The 10644-nt window shown below is 42.5% G+C and overlaps 1 protein-coding gene across 1 annotated transcript; it reads left to right on the forward strand.

The window, feature by feature from the left end:
- Positions 1-236: 236 nt before the first annotated feature.
- RWDD3 (RWD domain containing 3) lies at positions 237-10013 on the forward strand (the record flags this gene model as incomplete). The annotated part of the gene is made up of 4 exons (XM_080623617.1): positions 237-321; positions 6236-6720; positions 7436-7551; positions 7651-10013. The coding sequence occupies 4 exons, from the start codon at positions 237-239 to the stop codon at positions 7763-7765; spliced, it is 801 nt and encodes a 266-aa protein (XP_080479743.1). The 3' UTR covers positions 7766-10013.
- Positions 10014-10644: the final 631 nt, after the last annotated feature.

The following is a 10644-nucleotide window of genomic DNA, read 5'->3' on the forward strand; positions in this document are numbered from 1 at the left end:
CGGGAAGCGCGGCGCCGCCTCACGCGGCCGCCATGTTTCTGTTCGGCGCTGAGAGAAGGAGCCTCTCCCCGCCGCCGCCTCTGCTGCTGCCCGTTGCCGCCCGGTGCCTCGGAGGCTGCCGGAGCCCAGGGGCAAGGCTGGACGAGGCCGCCGCAGGAGTGGAAAGCCCCGGCCGCCAGCGGCAGCGTTCCAGAGGCCCGACCCCGCTAGGCGGCAGGAGGGCCCGCCCCGCCGCCATGTCGGAGCTGGCGCTGGAGGAGCTCTCGGCTCTCGCCGCCATCTACTGCGAGCCGGACGCCTGCGAGGTGCTGGCGGTCTCAGGTGAAGGCGGCCGCGGATCGTCCCGCTTGGCAGGGTCTCAGCCGGGGGTGATCCGCCCCGCTGCCCCGCACCGGCCCCGAGGGGAAGCGGCTCACAGGGGGCTGCCCAGCGGGGCAGCGCCGGCTCAGGTGCTTGCTGTTAGTGGCAGAGCCAAGGATGGGTCCCTTCCCGCCCGTCCCTGTGTCCTCACTCTTTGTAGGGGACAGATCCCATCGGATCCTACTCGTTTGTAATTAGCGAGCTTCTTAATCGCAGCTGTTTGCGGTGCGCGCTGAAACTTGCAGTAAGTGAAGGGCAGCGGTGGGAATGGGCTGGAGCCTATTGAGGTGAATCATAGAATGGTTTAAGTTGGAAAGGACCTTAAAGATCATCTAGTTCCAACCCCACTGCCATGGACAGAGAACAAGCATCTCCTGCATGTAACAAGAGTGGGTATTTATCCTGTGGTATTTCCTAGGGGTGCAGCTGCTGCAGTGTGTGAGAAGCTTTGGGTCACCTCTGCCTTTTTGGGGGTAAGGTGGTAATGTGGGCCTTACCATGTAGCAGGTTCTCCGGCTGCAGCAGTGTGGGTTTACAGGGTGCTGAGGCTCACCCGCCATGTTTGCTGAGGGAGGAGGCTGAGGTGTGGGGTGTTCGCTCCCCTCAGCTGCTGCCTGCTGGTTGTGACTTCCAGCAGTGCTGTGAAGGTGCCCCTCCATCAAGGGACAGTAAATCTCACTGGTTCCAACAGCAGTTAGTGTCAGCCTTAAAGAAGTATCAAGTGGGATATGTGAGTGTTGTGGGTCTGTTCAGATAAAGAGCATAAATAGACGGGAGCTCTCATCTATGTTTGTTGTAGATACAGATAATGTGCGTGTGCTCTCTATTATAGAGAATATGCTATGACTATATATTTTCTATGATAGATGTGATTCTCTATGATACTATATTAACATTTAGCTTATGGTCATAAACCATATAGCCATAAACTAACACACGCCAAGCGTCACCTCAGCATGAGGAAGAGCTTCTTTACCTTCAGGGTGTCAGAGCCCTGGCACAGGCTGCCCAGGGGCTTGTGGAGTCTCCCTCTCTGGAGCCATCCCAAACCCACCATGGACACGTTCCTGTGTGCCCTGCTCTGGGTGGCCCTGCTTAAGCAAGGAGGTTGGACTGGATGATCTCCAGAGATCCCTGCCAACCTCAGCTATTTTGTGATGCTATGAAAATCACTTTGGTATAAAATAACGTGGCTGCTTTTGACTCACTTGAACAAAAAAGTCGCTAGGAAATTTAACTGAATAAACCTCAACCTTGTATTTAAAAACAGTTGAACTAGGTTTGTGCAGAACAGCAAGTGGTGAATTGAAAAGGGGACTTTGTGCAGAGACAGCCTGAGAGGGATGAAGGCGTGAGTGTCAGCATGGAGCACGAGTAACTGGGGTAGTCTAAAAGCAGGATTGCTTTGTGTCTAGCTTTCCATGACACGCCTCTTGCTCCAATGTCGGGCTGTAATTCTGCCATTTTAGTTGGGAGATTGGGGTTTTTTTTAGAGTTCTATTTTAAAACCGGACTGATGAAATCATAGAATCATAGAACAGTTAGGGTTGGAAAGGACCTTAAGATCATCCAGTTCCAACCCCCCTTCCAGGGGCAGGGACACCCCACACTAAACCATGCCTCCCAAGGCCTCATCCAGCCTGGCCTTGAACACTGCCAAGGATGGAGCATTCACAACCTCCCTGGGCAACCCATTCCAGTGCCTCAGCACCCTCACAGTAAAGAATTTCTTCCTTAGATCCAATCTAAACTTCCCCTGTTTCAGTTTGAACCCGTTACCCCTTGTCCTGTCACTACAGTCCCTGATGAAGAGTCCCTCCCCAGCATCCTTATAGGCCCCCTTCAGATACTGGAAGGCTGCTCTGAGGTCTCCGTGTAGCCTTCTCTTCTATAGTCTGCACAGCCCAAACTTTCTCAGCCTGTCTTCATACGTGTTTCAAGTGAGTTTTATATTCTTAAAAGTCAAGAAGTTCAGGGCTGTTACTTCAGGCGTTGTTTGAAAAGACAACATCCAGGCCTACCAGACGTTTCACTTTAAAACGTGAACATATCTGAACATTGCATATGCACGTCTGTTGCTCCAAAGCTGTTACAGAAATACGTGAGCATCCTTCTCTCTGCTTCATATAAAGGAAAATGGGCTTGTGTTTAAGGTACCGGGATGTAAAAGGCTTAGAAACCTTCCTGGAACATAAAGGGAAGTGCCACAAGTGCACAGCAGGAACAGGCTGTTGTATTTATATTGATATTATGTGACCTGGCAGGGCCTTTAGCCAGGTTGTGTTCATGTGTTAGGATCACGTATATTTGGTTATTTTCATCGTTTTCTGCTGGAATAGAAAAGATTATTTACAAGAATGATTATTGGTAGTTTTCTTACTTCAGGAACTTACTTCTTGTTTCCGTTGGAGCTGCAGAATCCTTTAGTCTTATACCGCTAACTCACCTTTGCTTTATGTCTTCAAACCATACAAATTGTCATTGACAAACAGTGCACAGAAGTAACTTCCAGTAAGACTGTTACGTTATGCTGTCTCTAATACATTAAGAGCGATTTGTGTGTAGACCCACAGCATCAGCAAGGAGGCCATTGGGGATTTATGGTTTTGAGGAATATAGGAAAATGCTTTTGCATGTCTCTTGGTAAGCTAAAAACTTTGGTTTTCTGGAACTGAACAATTGAAGTATTCAGAATGTAAAATGTGTTTTTATCAAAACCAGTGTGTTGCTGCATTTAGATAAACTAATTACAGCATATCTTCTTTACCTTCCATATCTATTTACAAAGATCAGTGTTACAGATGGAAATCCATAATGTACTTGTTAATCTGTTCTCTTCTGCTTTGCTCACCAAGCTTCCTATAAAAATATATTTATATATTCGAAGCGTGTATGTTAGTAGGTGCCATTTTCTGAATGTAAAAATAGACTGCATGTGTTGCATAAAATGCCTTTGGGCAGGAGAGGAGGGGGGTATCTGTCTGCTTGACATGGAACATAAGAAAAAATCTCAAGGATGCTAGAGCTAGATATACTGATAAGCATGCAGCTATGGGGGGAAATGAGTTAAAATGCATGGAGTTCAGTCTTACTAGCACATTAAATGCCAGCAGAATGGTCATTCCCAAGCTTTTACTTCAGAAATCATCACTGTTTCCCTGCGAAGACAAACAACTCAGACCTGGTAGCATGTGCAAACAAAGGAGATACTGCTCCAGAGCCTCATTATGCAGGGTGCTCTGCTCTTTGTTCTGCCAGGCATCTGCAGTGCTGGTGCAGAAAATGAGATGGACGCTGGGATGGTGACATAAACTTCAGATGCTGTAGCCCCACAGACGTTTCAGACCAATTCTCCTTATCAGAAGTAAGGCTGAAGCAGATGTAAATGAGTGTGGCTCAGGGTGATACACACACCTTGGGATTCGAGGCCGCGCTGCTTCCTTTGGATTAGTTCGTCGTCACAGGGAAAGAAAGGTGTGAGGTTGTTGCAGGCTTAAAGATGTGATCGCTGCAGCAGGAGGCCCTTGCCAAAGGGGCAAGGCTGGCCTGTGTGTTTAGCCCTTAGTTACTTCAGAGTTGGTGAGATCTGAGATGACAAGCTAGTGAAAAAACCCAAGGAGGATTATCAGATTACCAGGTGTTTTTCTGTCACTGTAATTAAGCTGGCAGTAATGTTCTTCAACTCATTTATAGGCTGTGCAGTTTTACATTTCTTGGCAACATGGTTTAAAATGAAGTGATTCACAGGCAGGGATATAATCATACTGTTCAGCCAAAGGCAGCTTGGCTGTATACCTGGTGTATATATGTATATATGCCTTGTGCAGGGAGCAGCTGAAAGAGATGGGTAACAGGCACTCTGTGTGTTTGGAGACCCTCCATGGTGGTCAGAAGTGTGCTGGGAGTCCCAGAAGGTGCAGTGCGGGCTTTTCTTCCTGTGTGTGAGGTTATGTGTACCGAGCCTACCCTAGTGACAGAGGAATTGCACTATTACAGAGCATTGCTGCTGCCCACTAAGAAATGTTTATCAGGGCAGCAGAAGACACAGATTGGAACGGAAAGGCTTGAGGTCCTCCTGCATAGTTACTCCTAGGGGAGCAAGAGCTGCTTGCTGCTAGATAGATGCTGTGGAAACTGAAGTCTCTTCCAAAGCAGGTGCATTTCTGAGGAATAAACTTGCCTTAAAAATAATCTGGAACCTTTCATAGCATCTTAGAAGTCTGGAAACCACTTCCTGATGGCCGCGAATGAGGCTTTGATGTGTAGTGCCTGTAGGTATAGGTATGGTTGGGTGTAATTTAATTTAATTCACTACTTTCAGCACTGGATTTGACTCTGTTTAGGTAGCAATGGTTTGTAGATGTTTGCTTCATGGTAACATTAGAGTTTGATTATTGGGTTTTGAGGGTTTGCTTATTTCATTTGGTGACTGCTCTGACCTAGAAAAAGTTCTTCCTATGACCCTGGAGGGAGGTTTGGGAACAGGCCCTTGGCTAAGCTCTCTAAAGTGCTTTTTGTCTGTTCAAGTCACTTTTAGCTTCTTTCACTTATTTAGTAGGGTTCAAATAAAAAATCAGAGAGAGCACTGAGGTTGGTTAGCAGCATCAGCAATACTAAAACATAATTCAGATGACTGTCATGTAAAGGAAGGTAAGATGAGGTAGAGGGAGAAGAAGGCAAGTCACTTCAAAAGAGCTCCTCTGAAACTCAGCTCTACTCTAATCTGCCTTTCAGATCTGGCTTCTCCTGCCCTCATACAATGAATCAACCAGACATTTTAGCTATTTCTTTAAAGGAAAGGGGTGAAGTGCTTAGAAAGCATCAAAGGGGTGAAGCAGAGAACATCTGAATAAGATCCTCTTTTATCTTGATACCCTGTTTCTTCATGGCAGAGCACCAAAAGTAGGTTAGGTCTTTGTCCCCACTTTTCACTTGATGAGGTTTTGTATTGTTTTTCTATGAATAGTGTTCTAGTCAAGAAGGTTTTATGGCAGGAATTACCATACATAACTTTCATATTCAGCATCTTTATTATGTGATTTATCAGGAGAATACCTTCTGCCCTTTCTGCTACATACTGTATGTGTCTCTTTCACTCTGAAAATAATTCTGTTCTAAAGTAGACCAACAACAGGTTTTGGGCAGATAACGTGGGTGTATACACATACGTGTATGTAAGTATATGCATATATATGCATGAATGTAGCATCGAGGGTCAGATGTAGAACAGAGATGTTCTTATTATGTCAGTTCAACTGTTGCACACATAGAGATGTTGGCAGAACAGAATTAAGCGGATTTTATCTGAAAGTTGTAGGGGACAAAGAATCTTCATTTTTTATATTCCAAGTCTCTCCTTAGTGTGGAACTGCTTCTGAGCGGTTGTCTTAAAAAATACCCAGTGCAAGTCTATCAGCTTTGCACTTATATTGGTGTTAGAAGTCTTATAGATTTCTCTAGGAGCAAAGTTAGGGCAGTGCTGAGTCCATCCAGAAGAGTCTCTGTTTTCGGTTGTCCTCGCTGCTGCTATTGAGCTGTAGAAGCTGACTTACGTGTTTCTTAGAGAAGCAATTCTTTATTACTGGCTTGTCTAGACTTTGAAAGCGCCGAAAGGTGTGAATGCTTTTCAGAATGTGTTAATAACTTTCCTTCTAGTATGATATGGAAGTGTTTCATTTCAGGATTCCCTGCAAGTCTACCTTGAGCCGTTGGCTGCAACCTCCCACCCTGCAAAAAAAAAAAACCCACACCCCTTATTTTATATAGACTGGCAGTCACTTGAGTTGAACTGTTAAAGAAAATGCCATGAATTAATAATACATATGTCTTTCAACTAAAAGCAATCTGTTCATGTTGATTTTTTTGTTCTTTCTAGAGACACACGGAATCACATTTCGGATTCAGATCAGTGTTAAAGAACTGCTGGATACAGATGTACTCTTAAAGCTGCTATTTCATTTACCAGTCAATTATCCATCGACTCTACCAGATATTTCTGTTGGCTCAGACCAGCTTACAAGGGCCCAATGTGCGGATGTGAAAGATAAATTACTTGAACAAGCAAAGAAGCATCTTTCTGAACCCATGGTGCACGATCTGATTCTTTGGATACAGCAGCATCTTAAATATGTCATTGAGAAATCAGCAACAGTTTGCCATGAAAAAACTACTTTGTCAAAAGAGAAAAGTACAGAGGATGGTATCTGGATGCTCCTTTTGCATTTAGATCACATGAGAGCCAAGGCAAAATATGTCAAAACTGTGGAAAAATGGGCTTTGGATCTAAGGCTGACTGGAAGACTGATGTTCATGGGCAAGATAATATTGATTCTTCTTCAGGGTGACAGGAGCAACATTAAGGTGCAGGAACAATGAATGTTGACTAGTTCTATTGATTTACCACTGAAACCTATGTGTCTGAATATTTTGTGTGTGTTTTGCTAAGATTAACAATTTGGAAGCAAATCGATCATTAGGAGAATAGGAAGGCCCAGCAACTTCATGCTGTATTTAAGGAAAAAAAGGTATTCTGTGAGAAAGAAACCAGTGATACTTGTAGATCTGTGACCTGTAGTGCTTTGCTTCCCACTGTAGTTAGACCCCTGTATTCCCTGTGTATCCTGACTGTAATGTGCCTAGGTTCAGTCTCCTGTATTTCCCAAATGCCTCAGAAAACAGAAAATTTGTGATTAGAAACAAATAGCAGATATACTTCTAGCTCATTACCATCTCTTTTCTTGCCCTAGACCACATGGTGCTCCTGATGCACGCCTGGGCTTTGAACGCCTGTCTGTATTGAAGAACTCCCACTGCATTAGGCAGCTTTTTGTGGTGATACTAAAGGAGAATGTTTAGTCTTTTCAAACTCGTGTTGTCTACATCACTGAAGACTGTATGTAACTTCAAGCTGATGACTAGAAACAGTCATGCACATTTTGCGATGGGCCCTTTGAAAGTTTGATTGCTATGTGCTGAAAACAACCTGTATATTTTGTATAGTTTTTTGCATTTTACTCAACCTCAGAGTTACTAAGATGACATTTAATATTTTACTCTTTTTTTTTCTTTCACTTAGGAGTACTTGATTCTGCAGAAAACTTCTAAGGTAGATGTGGACTCAAGCGGAAAGAAATGCAAAGAGAAAATGATTAGTGTGCTGTGTGAGACGAAAGTACAGGCACAGCAGAAAAGGTATAACGTAGTAGTGTTGTGGATGGAAAAGTAACAGAATTGAAAACTCCATTCTGACAGATCTGGGCATCTTCATGAGTTACCCTTTTACAATTTCAGGTTTCAGACATTTGAAGTCAAAGAATATTCAACACTGAATGAGCTACGAAAGGAATTTGAGGCTGCAGGACTTACAGCTCTTTTCTCGGAGTTTGTGCCTCCTCTCTTGAAATAGAAGTAAAAGAAAGCACTGGGCCGTTGGGCAAACCAGTAGTAAACTGCAGGTGCTGATTGAAGAGAAAATGTCTAATTTGGCAAACAACGTTAAAGCTTTTCTGCAAAAGATGCCAGAAGTAGCCATCCTCTTGCAAGAAGGAGAAAGCAATGCATACATTAAGAACAGATAATTTCTTGACCTTTATATATTGATAACTTATTCCAAGGGATGTGAAATTAATTGTGATAACTGCATGGTTAAGCATGAGAGATTGGGGAAGAAATCGTGTTGTGATAATAGTCTTCTAGTTAGAATCTGTTTTGCAACCCCTGTTTTTCAGTGTTTTGAGTTTTGTCTCTCATGGTGGTGGTTTTTCATAGTGGCCTGCTGGAAAGCATGATGAATTTTGCTTTGAAAGTTTATATGAAGATATTTCTATAAAAAGGGTATCAAACACTGATTTTAGTATGAGGACAACATATACTTAATATCCCTTAGGAGTTCATGGGCTGACTTCCTCTTCTCCATTTATTTGATTATAAATGGCGGACTGTTGATGTAGAGAAAAAGCTCATGTCACTTGTGGCCTGAAAAAACGTCAAGTGACATTTTGAATGTTAGTTTTTGTTCTAAAATGCACAAAAACACCCAAGTGGAGAATTGAAATTGATTAAAAACCTAAGGTAAAGGCAATTGTAGTATTTTACAGATTCCTTTTTGCACTTGATCTGGTTTTACTGTCTGTGTGTCTATAGATATCTTGAATGAATTAAAATGTCAGAGCAGTCTATATACAGACTTCAGTCTTGTGCCTCTCAAGACTTCTGTCAAGTCTCTGTGATTTGAGAAGCTGGGAAGTTCTACACCCTGTTAAAATTTCCTCACCTTTAGCTTTTGTGCAAATTAAGTCATGCAAGATCTGTTTGCCATGGGGGAATTGGATACTTATTTCTAATTATTAATGTCCTTTGGTTTCTGTTTTACCTGATACCATTCTCTAGCAAGACTAGATAAATTGTCCAGTAGTAGACACTTTTGTCAGTAACTAGCAATGCCATTTCAATTTGTTTTAGCGTGTAGCTAAACGTGTACTTTACTGCTCTCTAAACCTCATTCCTTAAAAACAAATGTCTCGTATTCTTTGTTAACTGAATAGATTTGATCAATTCAGTGTAAACCAGTTTCTCTCTGCTGTACCGGGGGAAGACTGATAACAATTTGGTTAGTTCCTATAGTATGGTCTGCCAAATCATTAGGTAAGACACTATGATTTCCGATTTCATACTCAGCCCATCTATCCGATCTCTATATGTACACTAGAAAAGCAGCTAAAGCGACCTGTAAGAATCTGTAGGTTTTACTATTTGAGATACCAAATGCAAAATGAGTTGTAGGCTGTTTGAGGGTTTCTTAGTTTTTGAGGAGTTTGGTAATTTTCCTGATACGGAGTGTCTCAAATACTTACGTTGCATGTTGTTTTTTTGCATCGAGGTGTTTTTAATGAGAGAGTAGCAAAAGGTCTGCTTAATGAGGCTTTTATGTGTACATAGAGTACTTCAGGCACAGTAGAAACCAGACTGGGTTAAACAGGTTTTACAGATCTGTTCTGTGTTATTTTGAAATGGCTTCTGGAGACAAAGTGGAATTTTCTATCACTTTAAATGAATGTGAAGATGAAATTTCACTTTTCTAAAGAAGAATAAAGCCGAAGTATATTTCAGATATTAAAATAATACGTATTTTAAATTATAGTCTTCAGAATTGAGCTGTTCGCAGTTAAAATATCTGTGCTGAAAACCCATGTGTCAGTGGAGTATAAAGCCTTGAGAAGATGCAGAGGCTCTCTCCTTACTCTGTGTGATAGATCTGAAATGTACAGTGTCAGAAAATGTAATCAGTGTCTCTCTGCAAATCATAATGTTGTAAGGTTTTGCCAGATGGATTTTCTTTCCCCAGCCAGATCTTTACTTTAAAATGCTCCACTCTTCTGGAAAGAGAATAGCAAGGTACTTCAGAACAAATCCTCCATCACAATCTTAGCCATTAAAGTCTAGCTGGGGCTTTATCCAGCATGCATATCAATCAGTTGTGTATGCTTGCTGTTGATTTGGGGTGAATAGCATACCTAACCATGGGATCCCGAACTGCATGTGACCACAGAAATAACTGAGGCACACAACTGTGGTTATCTTTCTGGCAAGATCAGATGCAGATTGTCCAAATTGTTCCTTCCTACTGTCCAAGCTATTGTAATATTGCATAAGAAAAGCCGTTTGTAGGGTCAGTGGTTGCCAGTTGCACTTGGATATAAGCTCATGTATTTTCTTGGATATTATTGCCTGATGGCTTCTTGGTGAATTATTTGGTCAGAGCCAGCATTCTGCAACAGCCAAGTGAAAAAAGAGCAAATTACAATTAGATAAGTTGCAGTTGTCTTCTATCTGCACTCATCTTCTTACCAGATGAAGTTGTTCTAAGAAGCCGGATGATTTCTGTGTTTCAGGAGTTACAAAAAGCAGTTTATACAATGGACTTTTATCATAGTTGAATGTGCTACGCGCTAACTTACGTTGGACAAGTGAAGTCCAGTGTAGCAAAGGACTGGAGGTTTTTTGCTTTGCTTTGATTTGCTGCAGGAGAATTACAAATCTGATCAGCTTGATACAGCTCAGACAGCAGAGAACATGAAAACTGATGATAGTCTGATGCTGTCAAAGCAAATGCTTTTGCCTACCTGTCAATCAGTCACTCAGTTTGAAGGGTAGGGGGAAATCTTGTGTTCAGGCAAGTTAACAAATACATTTAAAGGTTGTTCTTTTGGAAGGATGTTGCAGCTGCCTGTTCACTGAGAGTTTGTTTGCATTTGTTGTAAAAAGAGATGGGCAAGCCTCTGAGCC

This window comes from Psittacula echo (genome assembly GCF_963264785.1).
Source record: "Psittacula echo genome assembly, chromosome: 7".
NCBI lineage: Eukaryota > Metazoa > Chordata > Aves > Psittaciformes > Psittacidae > Psittacula > Psittacula echo.